Raw genomic sequence first — 19,437 nt, 5'->3', positions numbered from 1 at the left:
TCGATTGATGGCATTGCTTGGTCCAATTTTTATGCACAGAAATACCTGCTCCCACCAAGATTCTCTTCTGTAGACATTATGGACTTAGTTATCCATATTCCAATGACATGCCCATGGACTATTGAAGACATTCTGTTTGCTATTTCCAAACTTAAATCCTCAAAATGTGCAGGTCCCGACGGCCTCCCTCCCTGTGTAATCAAAGACGACCCACTGTTCTGGGCCAATACTTTTTTGAAGATTTTTCAATCTATCTTTATCCAAAAACATCTTCCGACCTCGTGGGTTTGCTCTATTATCATCCCATTACATAAAAAAGGACCGACAAACCACCCCCTCAATTTTAGGCCTATTGCACTTATGGACGTGGCATCTAAAATCTTTTCTCTCCTCCTATTGAAGGAGGTTGAAGCCCACATTTCTGAGAATCATATCCTAAACAAAGTACAGACTGGTTTTCGAAAGAATATGGGCACACAATTAAATGCCACAATCCTAGCACATCTAAAATCTGAAGTACTTTGTCCTAACCATGGTCCAATCTTTATAGCATCTCTGGATTTATCCTCTGCATTTGACTGCGTTATTCGCAGTAGGCTCTGGAACAAAATGCTCCAATTGCAATTCCCTCCCTACTTGGTCGCACTAATTGCACTGTTACATGACAAAACATCTTTTAGGGTACGCATCTCGAGTCAGGGCAATTTGACTGCCCCCATTTCCACTGCAATTGGGGTTAAGCAAGGATGTAATCTCGCAGCAGTCCTATTCAACCTTTATCTATCTGACATTGAAGAGCTATGGGACCCGGCTTTTTCTAACACAATTCGTCTTGGCAAACTTCAGCTGTCTTGGCTGGCGTATGCCGATGATGTGCTTCTTTTTGATAGTACCCAATCAGGTTTGCAAAACAAACTGAATATTTTTCAGCATTATTGTAGCGATAACAATTTGACGATAAATTCTACAAAATCGAACATTCTTGTGCTCTCCTCAAAAATAAAAACTCGCAAATTTCGATGGCACTTGAATTCTTGCAATATTCAAATTGTTAAACAGACTATCTATCTGGGCTACAACTTGGCAAATAATTCTTCTGCTATTTTTTGGCAAATTACACTCGCAGAAAAAACACGACCTTTGCAAAATCAAATGAAAATGATTTTCCACAAGTATTGTAAATTTTCTCTACTTCCGTTGTTTGAATTTTATTCTAAGAAGATTGAAGCAATAATTTTGTACAGTTTAGATCTATGTCTCTTAGATCTATCAGTCTTTCTAAATAAACTTCAAGCAAAATTGTGGAAGGCCACATTAGGTCTTCCGAATTATCTTCCTAATTCAATATTACTACATGAATTAGGGCTGAATTCTTTAGCAGTGCGTCATGACGGGCGCATTTTAAAGAACTTTGCAAAAATGTGCACTCCGATTGAAAATTCTATTTATGAGGACTTTAAAATCATGTTGCAGGAAGCTTATCCTATATCGATTAGAACTTTCTACAAGCGTATGCTTTCTATTTTAGCGAGTATAAACATTTCTGCTGAAGCTTTTCCATCTAAACTATTTAAAGCACATAAACGACTGTTTGAGAATGACTGGGCGGTTATCTGTTCGCAAATTTCTGTCTACAAATCGTTCACCGAATATGCAAAATTCCGTCACAAGCAATCGCCAAGACTACCATACTTGATACTCTGCCCTTGTGCAGAAACTAGAGCCCTCTACATGCGATTCCGTCTAGACCTATTACACACGAAATCAAGAACGAAACATTGGGAGAGGACTGCTAATAATACTAATAGTATCAGCTGCAGATTTTGCAATGAATTGGAAGTAATCGAAACTCTAAAACATCTTTTTCTAGTATGTCCATTCTTTGAAATCGAAAGAGTCAAAACGATTAAATCTTTCAGTTCGACAGACTCGAGTTTTACAAGAGAATTAGTTTGGTCACGTTGTATGTGGGGTTCCTCAAATGCTATCATCCTAGCGACAGTACGCTTAGTGAAAATCATTGAGGAAGCACTATCATCGAGCTCAGAGACTGCTCTCCATTGAGTCACAACTTTTGGTGTTTAGGTCAAGACTATATACATACATATATATGTGTATATATATATATATATGTGTATATATATATATATGTATATATATATATATATATATATGTGTGGTTATCACCAAGTTTTCTTTTATATGTTTACTTTCTTTGCCATACATTATGTCTTGAAAAAACCAAAAAAAAATGTTTTCTGTGTCCTCTCTATCCTTCTTATTTAGCTAAAGTATTTCATGATTTTATATATGATATCTGTAATTTGACGTTCTGTTTTTGGCCCTTTTTAAATTCTGTTTTAATTCTGTAAATTGATAAAAAAGTATGATATTGTTGTTTATGTAATTTTGGGAATGAACTGAATGAACTAAATATCACAAAGATGTAAAGATGTTTATTGGATGTAACTTTTATGAACAATGCTATAATTTTGTAGAGATGCGTATGCATCAAAAACAAAATTTTGGTCAATAAACTTTTTTAAAAAAAAGATACCCTCATGCCTTTTTTCTTAAAATTCCCACTACATTTGCAGGGCGAGTTCCTTTGTTTACAAACTCAACCTAAGAGAAATGCATTAATCCCATTGTGAAAGGTGACACAATATTTACCAGTGCTTTCTGTAGAATTGGGTATGTCACCATAAGCGTGCTAAGTAAGGCAACATGGGTGACTCTGCCTCACATTCCAAGTAGCCCTTTCTCTTAATCAAAGGTACTTGCCTCCCATAACCTTAGTTTATGGAAATTGACTGCAGTTTACAGATTGTCCCTTCCCCATCATCTGCCAACTCACAGTTGCTTCCTTTGCTGCACATGGGCTACAATGAATACATGAGTGGGGATTTAGGGGTTAGGGAGAGGGAGACTGAGAGATTGACAGGCACAGAGTGATTTAGTGAAAAGGGACCTGAATGCAAGAGGCCAGTTGTGAGAGTGCCGAGGTGAAGGTCTTTTTGCCTTGTGAGACCTACTCCTCCGTTCCCCTGACTAACTGTCTCTCTTCGAAGATCTCACTTTTAGGCTGCTCTTAGTTAACTACCCATAGAAGACATGGACGTTTTGACAGAGGTTTTAACCCTTACCATCTAATGGGTTATCTAGAGGTTGGTCTGTATAACCTCCCCTGGCCCTTGGCTTGCCAATCCACAGCATCACAATTGTGAGTATGATTTTAGGTTTTACTGGGCCACAGTGGGTACATGCACATCTGTGATTGGTAGTAGGTCGTTTTAATTTTAAAAGAGTATGATGCTGGGTTTCTACTCCACCGCTATATTTCTAATAATAGGAACTGTATGCAGCTTAACTACTCTATTTGTAGTGCTCATGTGTTATCTCTACAAGAGAATAAATATACACAAATGATAAAAAAAAGAGTGAGAACATTCTTAATGTGTTTTTATTTATGCATATAAAAGACACTATATTGCAAATGCAAACACTTCTTGGCTTATTGACAAAACGGTGCACCCATGACAATGGTTCTGCCCAATTGTAAGCCTGTCAAGTGCTTTGGGGTAGTGGTTTCTTTTGCACTAAAGTGCAGAGACCCACATTTCTCCAGAGCCTTGCTTCAGGGGTCAGCACTATTCTCTGCCCTAGGTGGGCATTTAGACCTTGTTTAGAGCATAGCCATGCCCAGTGACGCAGATCCAAATTGCGTCTTCTGCAAAAAGCAAGATTGGGCACCTCTTTGTGTCCATGTTTTCTTTTTTCTTTTGCTTCCACGCCAATTAGTTTATTAACCAACATATTGGGCCTCATTACATGTTTTCCGGTCCGGTAGCAACGGTGTGGGTGAGCTACTGGCACGGTTGTTACCGGACCGGCAAACTACGAGTTCTGCGAGTGGGTGCCTTTCCACCTGCCAGGTCTGACCTGGCGGTCGAACCCGCAAGCAGACCTCGATGGATGCACCGGCACCATTCGTGAATGGTGGCAGTGCATCCGGCATTCCCATTCCCATTGAGTCCAATGGGACTCATATGGGAATGAGTAGTAATAATTACCGGCACCCAGCAAAGGGGATTTACCGGGTCCGCCGGGGCTGTAATGCCCTGGTAAGTTCCCATTGCCGGGTGCTGGTAAATTCATGCCGGTATTTTCTGGCACGGCTACCGCCAGGGTCATAACCCCCCCCCCCTACTGATACATAAAATAAATGAAATCAGGGAAAAGACACATCCTTGCATGACCCACCAGATGATATGGAAGGGGTTTGTCACCCCTCCTTGGCCCTACTTTACCACTGTACAGTTATTAGTATGCAAACTTATAATGGCTAACAGGAGTCTTGGGGTGGGGCCTTCAGTGACACTAGGATGTCTCACTATATATCTCTATACACACTATCGAGGTTAGTTTTCTAGTCCATATAGACAATGTATATGGCCTGCCTTTTTTGATTGCATAAATTGAATTAAAAAATGTAAGTGGAAGGCTTGCTCCACTATCCCTAATCCTTTTCTAAAAAAACTCTTGGTACTTGGAAATGATATCCTTCTATTGAACTCATAAGTTCAATAGAAGCATATCTAAGTGCTGCAAAAGTGCTTTACCATATACCATTGTAGCCCCATCAGTTAACACAGATATGTTTGGGCATGATTTCACCTCCTTTCGAGACATATTTTGATAGAAAAATGTTATCACAAAGTTTTGTCAAAAAGGAACTGATATATAGGGTGTTCAAACAGGAGTGTGTTCATCTCTGTCACTTTTCCAGTCCCTTTGTACCATGAGAGCCATTTCTCCCGGAAACCTGATTGGTGGAGAGCCAAGGGGACCAAGGGATTCTCTTAAAGTATTTCTCACTCAAGCAAGTGAGCAGGCGATTTATCAAGGCTGCCAAAGTATTAAAACCAGATATCCCCTGGGATGTGCAACTCAATTTCAGCTTGATTCATATTGCTATCTGACCTGCCAAAGAAAGAGCACTAGAGTTTCCTTGAGGGGCACTTTATTACACGGGACAGCTCTTGCTTGGGTCTCTCTTGTACATGTCCTTTCACAGTGGCAACATGTGGAGCGAGATTTTTTTTTACATTATTCCTCTTATTCTATTTTTTTTCTTACATGCCTCTATTAAAATTAAGATTTCCTGTTACTTAAGATAGAACAAAAGACATTGGTCATGTGAGAATATGAACACAAACTATTATTAATAAAAAAGACAAAAGCTTCAATTGCATCCCTACCAGTTGAACATATGTTTGAATGGGTGTTATCTTAAATAAGCCGTAAATAGCACAAACAGGTGTGTCCTTTGTCTTCTATATTTTATTTTGATTGTTTTTGTGAATAGGTGGAATTTATGCACGGAAATCCTGGGAGCCTGGCTTTTTTGTACTGATTTACACTGATAATAGTAAATACCACCCACTGACCTGACAGACAGCATTTACATGAAATCCTATGGATCCTGCCTGATGTTTGCAGGTGCAAAAACTAGGGATTCCAGCCACCCCCGCCCCACCCACAAGAAAATTAAATGCTTCTGGAGATGCATGGGCCTTTTGTGCACATTCAAGGAGCTTAACACCGACTTAATGCTCTGTCCCCCAGCTTCGTGTGGAACATTCATTGAGATGACACAGTTTATAATTTATTGGTGGGGATATTGTTTCCACCAGTAAATTCTGAACTGTGCCACCCTCCACCCACATTAAATGATACTCAATAAATGTTATTGTTGAAACACAAGCTGATGTTTTTTGTTTAACACCAATTTTTCAAATTGGAAATACATTCCAGATCTTCAGCCCACCTGGATTTCAAAAGAGTGCAACAAGTATCTGAAATGGGGAAATATTTTTAAAAAATAATATGGTACAGGTTTTGGCGTAATTTGCCCACAATGGAGGACCCTTTAGGTGAGGAGCAATTCAATCCTGCTTCTGTGCAGGAGTAGATGAGGATGTTAAGAACAAGTGTACATCCATGAATAAAGTTACTAGCTCTTTACAGTGGCAAGTATTAAAGAATTGGGTGACGATTTTACCAAGGAGGACATTAAGGCCATTTGGAAGAGTAAAGAATCCAGAGCTCCAGACCCGGGAAGCCTAGCAAATGAAGGCTACTGTCCCTCCGCCTCCCAACATGGGGTGACATTTTGCAAGTATTGTACAGGAAAATTACAAGAATCTAATTTGATGACTATTTGGGTTGAGTCAAATGTAATTCCTATTTATATGAAAAGCTCCTGCATGAATCCAGACAATTGTAGGCCCATCGTCCTGTTAGATATTACAAGTAAAGTTTTTGCTACGCTACTTTTAAAATAAGCAGAGAGTTGGGTGAGAGTTAACAAAATATTGTAAATGCAAAAAACAGGATTTAAAAAAGGAATTGGCACCAATATTAATAACTTTATTCCACAATGTATTAGGCAGGCGGCAATTAAACCTAAAATGTCGCTGCTAGATGTTGCCTATTTAGACCTTAAAGCAGCTTTTGATAGGGTCAAAAGGTCTGTTCTCTGGCCGAAATTATACAACATGGATATATCAGAGGGACTTCTAAAATTGTTAAAACTTCAGCATAAAGACACAGTAGCTAGGATTAGGTTAAGACAAAATGGAAATGTTTTGGCCCCTATCCAGACTGATTGTGAGTTAATGCAAGGCTGCGTCCTTGTGCCAATGATGTTTAATGTAAATGTCACTGATTTCAGGGGTGAATTGGACAACCTCCGGAATTTCCCTTCCAAATTAGCAGGAAAAAACCTGGCATGGCTATTTTATGGGGACGACCCAAGAATTCTGGGTTACATAGCCGTGGGATTGCAAAGATCCTTAATGATCTGTGATAAATGTATGAGAGCTCATGACTTGGAGAACAATGAAAAAAAGACTTCTGTCATTTTACTCTGAAGAAGAACTTATTAATGAGTAACAATTGGTATCTTATTATCCATTAGAGAAAGAGAGGTATGTTATCTGCGATACCAGATTTTTGATAAAGGATCACCTTTGACTCTTCAATCTATTGAAACAAAAATGTACCCATTGGTAGCAAAAATTCAGAAGTTTGATAAGAAGTATTGGGACTTCTCTATCTTATCACTGAGAACTGCCTCTGTCCAGCAATTGCAACCAACAATACTTTACGGAATGGAGGCAAATAGTCAACCATCTCGTACATTGCTTGATAGAATGGAGCTTTGTATATGGAGGAAACGTCTCAATTGACCATGTTGCCTGCCTATTTAAAAAATATGAATATAGATTAATATTTTTTCATTGTATGGATGCTTTATGCTGGGGATGATTACAACATACCTCAAGATACAATTTGCAGAGGGTAATGCCTGATATTTGGTCTTTAAAGAGTCACTAAAGTTTAAGTGTAATGGTACAACAGGAAAAGGCATAATTTCATGTTAAACTATGAAAATGTTATGTGTAATATTGAATTTGGTTTTAACTTGTTGGCTTACCCATATATATTTCTACGGGAATTTAAGAAAATCCTTCAGTAATGGGATTGGAATATTAATCATGACTTTCTGTCAAAATTAGAGTGATCAACAGAATATGTAGCAGTCCTTCCTAGGTATAGGGAGGTGCAATCGTACATTGGAAACCTTCTTAGCAGGTGTGCAACAAGATTGGTTTAGCGATTTGCATTTTTAATTTATCTTGACAAAAGAATTTTGTAGTGTACAGAAGAAATCGAATAGCTTAGACCGTACCTGTCATTTCTGTAAAAAGTGAAATGTAATTGAAAGCCATAAACATCTTTACATTGAATGTTCGAATGTAAGGCTTTAATGAAAGTTCATAGCCACATTTGTAATTGGTTTGTATATAAATAAAGTCACATGTACTCAAATCAATTTTGCTCTCAAGTAGCGTCTGGCAAACCAATTTCTATTATTTGAATTGCAGAATTCTAGAGCAGTATTTTGAAATTGATTTCAAGAAAACGGTTTGTATTGACAAGATTGGATTTTATGATTTGTATAGAGTGGAAGGTTTCTTTGTTATAATCAAATCATCCTGCAATATATATATACTATTAAAAAAAATGCATTGTTCATAATCAATAAGGCATTTTGTTCAATCACTATCCAATATGCTCATGGAATTTGAAACTAAAATGATCTCACAATGATTTTTCCTTCCATCCAATATGTTTTAAGTATTGCATGAAAGAAGATCCATGGTGTTTACAAATTCTTTGCAAACTTGGAGACATTGAACCGCAAAAGGAGACTAATATTGAGGTGGTGCTAGAAATGAGGCCATCGTTGTCCCAAATGGTAAGTTATGAATTCTGCAAAACTCCTACGAAACTCTGAATTTTGAAGGACTAAAAAAGTGCAAGATAAAATAAAGCACAAATGAAAGAAACAGTTCCTTAGCCACTTGCATGTTGAGCTATCTGTTAAGAAATAGTGACGGGCCACGCACTCTGTTGCCAGTCAAGTTTTCCTGCATTGACTTCTCCTCCAAACGCATGTTTTCATGACTCCATCAATCTTCAGGGAGGCTGTGTTTCTTTTCCTTTTCAGGCGTGTCTTCATTTCCTTTTCAGGTGTAGCAAGTTAATTGACTTTAGTGTCTCTAAGGATTCTGGTACTTGTATTTTTCGCATTTATTTTCTCTTGCAGGTGACTGGAAACAACTCCCTCCATAGCACAAGTTTTACCCCCGATAGGGGAAGGGGGGAAAGCCATGATTGTGGCTCTCCATTGTAAGGCATGGTCGCCCTAGTGCTGCAGCCTTTTGAGCCCAGAGGAGAAGCTAATGCAGGAAACCTTGACTGGCAAAAGAGCGCCTGCCTTGTCACCAGTTTTTAAACAATGTTCAGTTATCTGATTTGATTTTTACAACCAAAATGAAAATCATGTCTGTTGCTAGAATTACTATAATTCAATCCATGGGTAAAATATATTTGAACACTGCACTATAAACCAAAATATAGTTGATCCGTTTTACCATGCTGTTCTTGGCAAACATATTGCATTCATAATATAGCATGTGCTATTGCAGTAAAACAATCCACCCACTGGCAGAGGCAGTATTTGGAACACTTTATGGGGCAAGGAGGTGTATAAAGTGTTAATTAGGGGTGGGTGTCACCTTAGGTGGACCTCTTATCACGTTGTGACATTGAAAATACAAACTTAAAACACTTTAAATATGGTGTGTTACTCACTGGATTTTTTTTCAATTTAATGTTTTGTGAACATTTTTAAATTGAAATATTTTGTTTGTGTTCTGTATAGTAATATAGCCAGTCTTTTAAACAAACTGCATGTCACATCACCGGTGTGCTTTCATGTGTGCTACACACACATATATTTTATAGAAGACAGAATAAAATAATTTTACATGTATTTTCATTTATCGATAACTCATGAGTTAAAGCCATGGCCCTTTGCAGCCCGACAGAGTGGACTCAGCCCTGCATCTTTATCAGGGTGATACATTTCACACCTTTCAATCTGTGTAACAATAAAAGCTTTATTCCAGCCCTTTGAGACTTGAAGATTCCAGCATTGTGCACAGTAGAGAACCCTGATACTATTATTGGAACACATAGGCCCTATTACAAGTATGACGGTAATGGTAAAAACATGTGGCATTTGCTATAAAAACACTTTTTCTAACACCTGCCAGATTACAAACCATTTATACTTTGCTACATACTGTAAATATCACTCACACAGTGCTCCGTATAGAAAGCATGGAGTAGGAATAACTAGACGCAGGCCGCAGTGAGAAGCAAATGCACTTTCTTCTTGTGTCCAGGCCTTGCAGCTGCAAGAAGATGCACTTTAACACACAGTGCATCTCAGCCTTTTTTGCATCTTCTGTTAATCTCAGCAAAGCTCTCATGTATAGTGCCTATTTTCCATCGTAAAGCTTTCTTCTTAGGAAAATAAGACAATTATACCCTACAAGAACATGTAATATTCATGGCTATGCTGAATCTACCTTGTTAGGGAGAATTCTCAGAAATGTGCTAATTCCTCTCTACCTTAGAGACCCCCAGCAAATTTGCTGGATTTCGAGGACTTGCATTTTTAACCCGTAGAGAGTGAGACCCTCTTTTCCCCCTCTCTCGTGTATTTTAATGTGATTTTTAACTCAGTGTTTCTTTTGGTTGTGGAGTCTAAAAATCTCCATACGCATCATCTTTTTACATTGCGTCACACAGCACTTTCAGTGCAGTGACACAGGGAAGTCTTTTAGATTTCCCCAATTTTAAATACCTTCTCTTGGATAAACTACTCTTTCCAAGAGTGGTAAAGTGAACTGGAACAGAAGCCATCTGCTCCACTTTTCTTCAACCTAAAGGTACTGTACAGTCTAAGAGAACTTGCCTCTTGTTGTGTAACCTCACTTGTCCTCATTGGAGACTTGTCTTGGATGCATCTGTAGAGTTGCTAACAGCTTCTTTAACTCACAAGCCTAATCTGCTTGTGGCCCTGCTTTGATGTCTTCTTATTCTACAAAGACTTCTAAAACATTGTGCAAGACGTTTACTTACCTGCAAGAAGTGCTTCAGCTCACCTTGACTTAACATTGGCAGGCCTGGCTCCCTGAATGACTCTTCTCTCCTCTGCTTATGTGGTGTGTCTTCCTTCAGGAAGGGGTTAACTGACTTTACATTGGTGGTTACTTTGAAAGTACTTACCTGTTTAAGAATAATTGTGTGAATACTTGTCTTATTCTGAAACCTCTTTTCTTTGACACTCAACTGTAGAATGTTCTAAATGCAACAGTGATATATTAATGTCCCCAGCACCCTAACTATTGAAGTCACCTGAGGGTGTAGGTAGTGTCTGTGGCTGATCCCAAAAGGGTACTTACTGATTTAGAAAAATTAAGAGTGAGTATTTTGGAGTGTACTTGTGTGTTCCTTTATATTGCCCCCTTCTGAAGAAGGCTTACTCTAACTGACTGTTAAATAAATTAATAATTGTTTAATCAAGAAACCTGGTGTGTAAGAGTTTATTTGAATACTTGTCATTATGAATCTCTGTGTAACTCCCCTACAGCTCACATTGACACCTCTTGAGATATGTCTGGCTGCTCAGCACACTACCAACCTGTGTAGTACAGACTTATACAGGAGGTTGGGTTCCTATTGCCAGGAGGTCAGGGTTGTTGTATTGCACCCAAAGGGGACTGCATACAATCTTGCCTAAGATTCCGATTGTAGCATTTTCCCTATAAGCTACTTTATACATTCTCATCGCTCTAGCAATGCATTTCAGAACTTCATTAACACAACCATCCTTCTGAAGCAAGCATTGTACATTATTCCCCATAAAATGAATTGTTTGTTATTTTCACATGTTCTTCCAATATCTTGTGTTTGTTATTTGCCCAGGATAATGCAGTGAAGTTCTTTTATGCAGCCTATGAAGTAAAGTTTGTTTTTTGTTTTTTTGCACGGGTATGCATGTTTTTGTAATACTTTAATGACTCAATAAGTTGTGACTCTTAAAAAAAGTGCATAGAGTTCCTATAAGAGAATAATATTGAATTGTCTATTTTGCTCCTTTTTGTTCCAACCTTCCCAAATAAAGCTATTTTGATTGGCTGAGTGAAAATATTTCTGAAAAACAACTCAAATGTTACTGTCTCCCAAAAGGTGGATGTAAAAATAGAAAAACGTGCCTAAAAGTGTGTTAAGGTGCTTAGCCTGCTGTTTTGGAAAATAAATCCGGCATGGTGGCTTCGATCGTCTCGCCCCCTTTCCAACACAAGGCAGCAAAGTGTCAAACTCGAGCACATTGTGCATTATAAAAAATGTAAAGTAAAGCTATCATATCAAGGGAGAACATGGTTTGAAACATGTATAAATATAATTCATGCGGATTTACTGAAATACTGCATGCACTTTTTCAGTGGCTCCTCATCTGTGACAGTAGCACCACCTGCCTTGTTCTTAGAAGGTGAATTTCAAGACTTACTGTACTCAGTCAGTCGCCGAAACAGATAGTTGTGAATGTTTCTCATTAACACTGGCTGCATCCCTAACAGGCAGAGCAGCACCGAAGCCATGATTAGGGATGTGAGCCACTGGAGCGTGATTGGTTTGCAGGAAACACAAAGCTTATAAACTGCACAGCTGGGACGTTAATCTCTATCCGGGGCACAGGCACTCCCAGTGACTGACTTTAGACAGGGAGTACTAAGCATTTAACAGACACACTAGGCCGTGAACAGCTGCATGCACAGCACTAGCCAGCAGGATCTTGGTGAAATGGAATCTATTTCTGGCTTCTGTACGCACTAGCATGTGGCTCTTAGCCGCAGTCCCTTCCCTCCTTGCCTCTAACAAAAACGCATTTTACATTCTCACTAATGCGTTGAATTACCAAACGTATCTTGTCTGATGGATCCCACCTTTGCAAACTCTTCACTTCAGGCCCCAATGGCATCCCACCCTCCCAGACCATGCTTCGTCCATTCCTTCCTCTTTGCTAGCAACTTCATCCTTTACTTTCCAAGATCTCCAAGATATGAAACAAATTAACAGCCCTTCTCTCTCTCTACTCTGCCTGAAAAATCCCACCACTGACCCCATTAGCCTGCTGACTATTGGCCTATACCCCTTCTTAGACGCTACTCCAAAGTTCTCGAATGTGTGGTATTCAACTAGATCACCACCTACCTATCAGCAAACTCTGCAGCCCCTCAAAGCCAAGTTCAGCTGCAGGCACTCATACATGGCAACACTCCTGATTTAAGTGGGGGACTCACATGCTTTCTATTAGAAATATTGCAGTTTTTCCCTTTCTCCCACCTAAAATAATCCTGACCTCAATGCAAACCTATGGGGAAATGTGTTTCTCCTGCTTGCAGTGACAACATCTCCCTCACACATGCTTCAGAATAATGGCATGTACGGGCACTCCCAGGCAATGACCACTGCTCCAACTTTCTCTCTAATACCCATCACAGAAAACTCTCCTTAATGGCCATGCCCCTTGATATCTCTGCAGCCTGTTGATCACCCATCTGATCTTGCCATGCAGAATGTTACCAATGCCTGGACTGGATTGCCTCTCATTTCTGTAACTGCTCCTTCTATATCTCATGGAACGTCGCCACCTCCAAGCCCACCACTCTTCCAGTGGGAGTCATACAAGACACTGTGCTTGACACACTACTGTTTACCCTGTACACTTCCTCTCTTGGTAAGCCCATCACCATCTTTGGCTTCGCTCACCACCTTTTGCGCTGAAGATGCTCCTTCCCCTCAGTTACTCCTGAACTATCCACCTGTATCTCGGTCTCTCGGATACCTACTTCTGGATGACTCTTTGGTGCTTCAAGCTGCACTACTTCAAGACCAAAAAGATCGCCGACAACCTGTAGAACCCCTGTCTCATCTTTCAGGGTGGGCAGTGCTCCAGATAGAATTTTGTAGTGAGAGTATTTTACTACTAATTTTTGGAATTCGAGAGTAAATCCCATTTCAAGAGAGTACACATTTTTTTCCTCATTCGCAAGTGAGTAAAAAGTGTCTGACAACTATCCAATTTGTGCGTAAAATTAAAACTTTGTTCGGAAACATAAGTGACAAAACAGCTGTCACTAATTCAAAGTGGTTCTAAATAATTTATTGCACCCGTGGAAAACATTTTCCCCACACAAGAACCTTGTAGATGCATACTTCCCAACTTCATCTTCATGATACGTGGGCACAAGCTCTGTTAAGAGATACTAACGGATGTCAGCTAGTTACATCAGGTGATTCATAAATCAAGACCCTCACTCTACCAGCATCACTTCTCTGCCTCTCGGGCCTACTGTTGCTGCCTGGCACTGCCTGCATGACAGCCACTCCATGTTTTTGCTCCACGTCTCCTTCTCTTTGCTAATTTGTTTCCCCTGTCTCGCCTTCTGAAGCACTGCCTCTCACCCTTAAGTGTTTTGATGCCGCATTTTGCTATCTGTTTCTCTGTCACTCTGCCTCTCCCAGCTCTGCATTCGATTGTTGCTTTTTCCCTCCTATATCTCGCTGTATCGGTTGATAAAAATCCTCTTCCTTTCTCATGTCATTACTCTGGCTATATCTGTTTTTTTTCTCGGTTGTGGTTGCTAATCCTTTTGGTTATATTTCTTGCACTGTCTCTTATGTCATTGGCCTGCCCTTCTGTAGTCTTGCTTTTCTATTTCCATCTCTCCCCACCTGCTGTTGATCTGTGTTTTCATTTTACTTTCTCAAATTGTATCTTTTGCTCTGCTTCCATCACTCACTCCCATTGTGCGTTTGTCCTATTATTAACTCTGTTTCCCTTCTCACTTTCTTTGTTGCCCTATCATGTAGCTCATTGCTCTCTCTTCCTGTTGCTCGAATTCCTGTTGTCTAGTATGTTCTCGGTTCCTTCGCCGCCCCTCCCCACCACACCTTTGTTCTTCTGTATTGCTTAAGTTCAGAGTTGCTCTTCCTCTCCTGCTTTTCTGTTTGTCTTTTAACACACAAGATATAATGTTGGGATTGATGATGAGACACACCAGGCTCTCAACGCAAAGGGATGGTACAGTGTCAAAGTTAATGACGTACAATTCAGATTAATCAAACTAGCACAATGTAGAAATCCAGTTTACTATGCCAGAAACTGGTATAGTAAAAACCACCCAGCTCGTGAAGAAGTTGGAACAAGAAGTTGCAGCATAAAACAGAAGATTTGGAAGGGAGCTCCAACTGAAACAATGTGCACATTAGCAGACTGGTAGGAGGAGCTGAATCAGGCTAAATGAAAACGTTCTTGAAAAACTGATCCCACAACTGCCACACCAGGCGATTCTCAACGCACACATTCTTGGGTGCGCAACTGAATCTTAGCGCTCCTCCACTCCTGATAACTGCAAAATGTCTTAATTAACAAGTGGCCAGCGCAATGTGACTCTTTGTTTCGGGGGGGCAGGCTTTCTTGTTCAGGCCTTTTAAAACAGGGTTCCACAAGTGTAACACTTTGAGCAGTGACCCTAAAAAAGAAAGAATAGGAATAACAAATAATTTGTTTTTCTGGAATTCTATATCATAATTGCTGGACTCATTAAAGGTCAATTTCAGGCAAACTTCAGGGGGTGAGTCACTGATTTAGTCTGCTCTTAAACACCTCAAATTCACAATGCAGATGAAAACTTTGAAAAGCATATAGAATATGCTAAGCATCCATTTGCACTATGTATTTTTGCTTTTCGCAAGTTGGAGTTATATCATGTTTTTTTCTCCCGTTGTGTCGGCTACGATCATCACAAGACATTCCATCTCAGTGTCCTCAGTGACTTGACAAAATCCTGGTGTCCTTGTGCCTAAAAGTTTGTGTACAGTGAAGAAATGTTTGACCATTGCACATAAAGTGGCCCTTGATTTCATTGTGCCACAATTAATGTTTTGTTGTAATGTGTCTATCTTTCCTATCTCCCTGGCATGCTGTTCAGGATGTTTGTTTGCATGTATGAGGTAACGAGTGCCCAGAGTATGGGATGCCGTGTGAGTGCACTGTTTTCCCTGCGCTACTCTATATTCTTTAATACACAGATATGAACCCTCCGAATGGTATGTAGTTTACCAACCTCTGAAGCCTGAGAAGTAGATCCACGAAGGCTTGGCATGTGTCCAACTTTGCACCAGACCTGCAGATGAACTGTCCTGCTGATACATTTCACTTACCAGTTTAATGGTATCCACTACAGAGTGTAATTTGCTTTCTGACTTTGAGAACATTCAGACATGTAATTGCTCATTTTACTATAGCCAGTAAGATAGCTATAGCTGGTAAGATAGCTCGGTGGGTTGAGCGCTTGCTGCTGCAATGTGTGTGTGATCTGCAGGTTCGAATCACAGCAAGGCCAACTCAGCCTTTTATCCTTCTAAGCTTGATAAATGAGTACCAACACATGATGGGTGATTATGTCAGTATATTTGTTCCATATACATTTCTTAAGCGTAAGTGCTATATGATAACGCATCATTATTTTTTGGCCTGGCACGGCTGCTTGCATTCACAGTCATTTGGTAATATGGGCCTATACACACTGAGATTATTGATACATATGGTGATCTATTCTGGTATTAAATGTGTATCACATTACAGTGATATCGTAACCATATTTTACGTAGTCTTCTTAGGAACAATGCTATGTGAGGCCACTTCCTGTTTTGTCAAGGTGTGAATGGTCATGGTCCATCGCTTCTCGTGATGTCACTTTGGGGTGGGGTCAAATGACATCACTTCCTGTGATGTTATCAGAGGTCAAGGGTTGTGAGAGGTCACTTCCACTACCCCTGGCATTTTGGTGAAATGATGTCCCTGCTTCTACATGGATACAAGGACAAGTGAAGGGATTCAATGCACAGAATTCCTGGCAAAATCCTAATAGATCACCTACAGTAACAGGTACACACATACTTGAAGATGCATTTGAACTGATGTCCCACAGCACTACAGGCCTAACTGCACTGCTCTAGATATGGCAGGAATGTGAAAGAGGCTGGTAAATAATTGTTCAATCATTGGATGGGAACCTGTGTTTTGATTTGTAAGATGGATTGCTCTCTCGAGCAGTATTTCCTAGTATCACTAAGTGGTCATGTATTACAATGGGGGGGGGGGCCAGTAGGTGAGCCGACCTATCACTCATCGCAGCAGATCATGGTGTTTAAGCGCATTATGTGTGTATGGAGATTGGGTCGTTCACGGACTTTTGGGGGGAATTAGTGTGGGTGGGGGAAGCCGGGTTGCATACTTGGATTTATAACAATATGTTGGCAATTGGCGGGCCGAAGAAGGCAATGAGGCGGCACCAGATCTTTTGTGCATATGGCTCTATGGACAGAGCGTGAGAACCTATTTGGCGAAATGTAAATGGAACATTATTTCTTGGAATACTAGAGGGTGGAACACTATAAAAAGAGGTATAAAAGGTTCAGGTTCCGGTTAGGCACATTGCTATGGGATGAACATGCCACGGTTACTAGAAACTCATTTTATGTTTGGAACAAAGCTTGGAGTATTCATAGACTGAATGCCTCCTGCTCCTGCCATGCAACAGCTGCAACAGCTGCAACCATTTTGATTCACAAGGTGCTACAGTTTGCCCTAGAAGTAACTGCGGACCCTGAAGGTTGATATACATGTGGGTGTTTGGCATTATTGCACAACACAAATTGCAGATTCCTATCCAAAATAGATACGCCTATCTTTTATGAGCATTCTGGGGTTTGTCATCTAAGGCACGGGGAGCAACCAAACTGATTTGATGACTTTGGGCAGTGGTCAAAGTGAGCGGGGGTTATCGGCAACAGAGCCCCACTACTTTTATTTTTTACCGTTAACAGTTGCACTTCTTTTTACAACCTTTTCCAATATTCTGGAATGGTTATTTTTGACATTTAAACCTACCTCTTCATTTTACCACCCTACAGCAGTTAGAGCTAAACTGTAATCTGTTTCGCTGTACATTCACCAAGCCTGAAAGACATCTGACATCTCAGCCTGGATTAAATCTGTCCGGCTTCATCCCAACTATCAGAAGCTGGAGGAGATCCAGTTCACACTAAGACATTGGTCCTCATTACAAGTTTGCCGGTCTGGAAACAACGGTGCTGGTAAGCTTACCGGCACCGTTGTCTCTGGACCGGCAGACTACGAGTGTGCGGGCGGGTGCCGTACTGCCTGTCAGGGTCAGACCTGGCGGGCGGAACGGCACCTGCCCGCAAACTCTCACGGAAGCACTAGCCCCGTTATTAACGGTGCCAGTGCTTCCGTAGTCCCCACTCCCACAGAGTCCTATAGGGCTATACGGGAATGGGGATCAACATTTTACATTTTACCGGTGCCTGACTTACGGGACAGTCGGGGTTGTAATGCCCCTGTGTTTCCGGCAAGTCAGGTGGTGGTAAATCATTATGGGTCTGGCGGCTACCTGCCAGTTTTACCGGCACAGTTACTGCTGGAGCCGCAATGAGGGTCATTATCTTTCGTAACACCCCAAACTCCCTGATTTTTGTTGGAGCACATGTCACGTTGTTATCTCAGGTTTAATGTTTGGATGTTACAGTGGGTAAAGGTGCAGGCCATTTCCAGAGGATTTATTTTAACATTAGGTGGTTACATTGGACTTTTATAGTACACTCCTGAGGGATACATCAGGGCCACAGGCTATTCATCCCTCGGACACTGTCAGACCAAAAGAGATAAAGGATGTTCAGTCTTGGGGTCCAGGCTTTTCAATAAAGTACCAATTGTATTCATGACAGCCACATTTCACTAGTGGCAGGCCCGGGTGGGAGCAGCTACTGTTCAGCTAGGGGTTGAGTATGAGTTCCAGTAGAGTTAAGATCAGCAGGTAGAGGCAAGTGATTTCACAAGGCCATATATAAATGTTCCATCTGACTGATCAACTGAGAGACATTAATGAAAAACAATACATAGGACCACCTTCTTTGACCTGTTCCACCCACTTGGCTGTCAACCTGGCCCATCCCCACCCCCTTGAAACATGTGTTGTGCTTTGTTCACTACCACATACCCTGGCCTCCACTGGAGTCACAGTTCCACTTCTTTTTTTGGCACACTTCTATCACTAAATGTACCATGATGTCTTAATCCTGATGCCAGGCTATACACATCTTACCTGGAGTACATGGTTCTTTGACTCGCATTGATTATACGATTCAAAAGACTCAGATAAAAGACAGCGCCAAATCCAGTTGTGCAAATAGACAATTTTAATTGGTCTGATTGCCCTTCTGTGACGACATGTGTTTCGGCTATATCTACTAGCCTTTTTCAAGTCAGGGCCTTAATGCTGCATAATTTCAAGTTTGTTATCTCAAGTCAGGTTCTCAAATAGATGGGTTCAATCCCTGCTCTCATACATCAGTGCGCTCTCGCGCTTCGGTCAGGTCGATTCGCATTGATTATAACCTACTGTCAGATACAATCTTGCCTTTGGTATCGGAGTAAACAATCTTGGCCTATACGTTATCAGATCACAGCCCCAGTACACTCTTGTTTGTGATGCCGATATATCAAGCGGTTTACGTCTCGGGCATTGTTGGATGAGTATTTTAAACAGGAAGTGGAGGGGCCCATTGTGGAATATTTTGAGTTTAACATGGTTTCAGTCACAACCCCTGATGTCCAATCGAAGGAATCCAAGTGTTTCATCCATGGGATTTATATGTCAAAGGACACTTAACAGGCTGGCTAGGCTAGAAGATGGTATGCAGTGTAATGACACAGTAGAACTCGAAATGAAATACATGAAGCAGAACTCTATGGCCAGATGACATGGTGATCGGGAGAGGCCCAGCAAAACACTTGCCTGGCAAGTGACTAGTGAAAGAGGAACTTCGTAGTTCTAAGATTTCATGAGAGGATGACAAGCT

At 40.6% G+C, this 19,437-nt stretch overlaps 1 protein-coding gene across 1 annotated transcript in view; it reads left to right on the top strand.

The window, feature by feature from the left end:
- ITGA4 (integrin subunit alpha 4) overlaps window positions 1-19,437 on the top strand; it is a 911,072-nt gene that overhangs the window by 789,294 nt on the left and 102,341 nt on the right. Inside the window, exon 25 of the mRNA XM_069616079.1 lies at window positions 8,207-8,326. Within this exon, the coding sequence (XP_069472180.1) occupies window positions 8,207-8,326 (120 nt within the window). The remainder of the gene's footprint in view (window positions 1-8,206; window positions 8,327-19,437) is intronic.

This window comes from Ambystoma mexicanum, chromosome 9 (assembly GCF_040938575.1).
Source record: "Ambystoma mexicanum isolate Mex_15411 chromosome 9, UKY_AmexF1_1, whole genome shotgun sequence".
Taxonomy (NCBI): domain Eukaryota; kingdom Metazoa; phylum Chordata; class Amphibia; order Caudata; family Ambystomatidae; genus Ambystoma; species Ambystoma mexicanum.
Note: the sequence above shows the minus strand (reverse complement) of the source record. Positions and strands in the feature narration are given on the sequence as shown.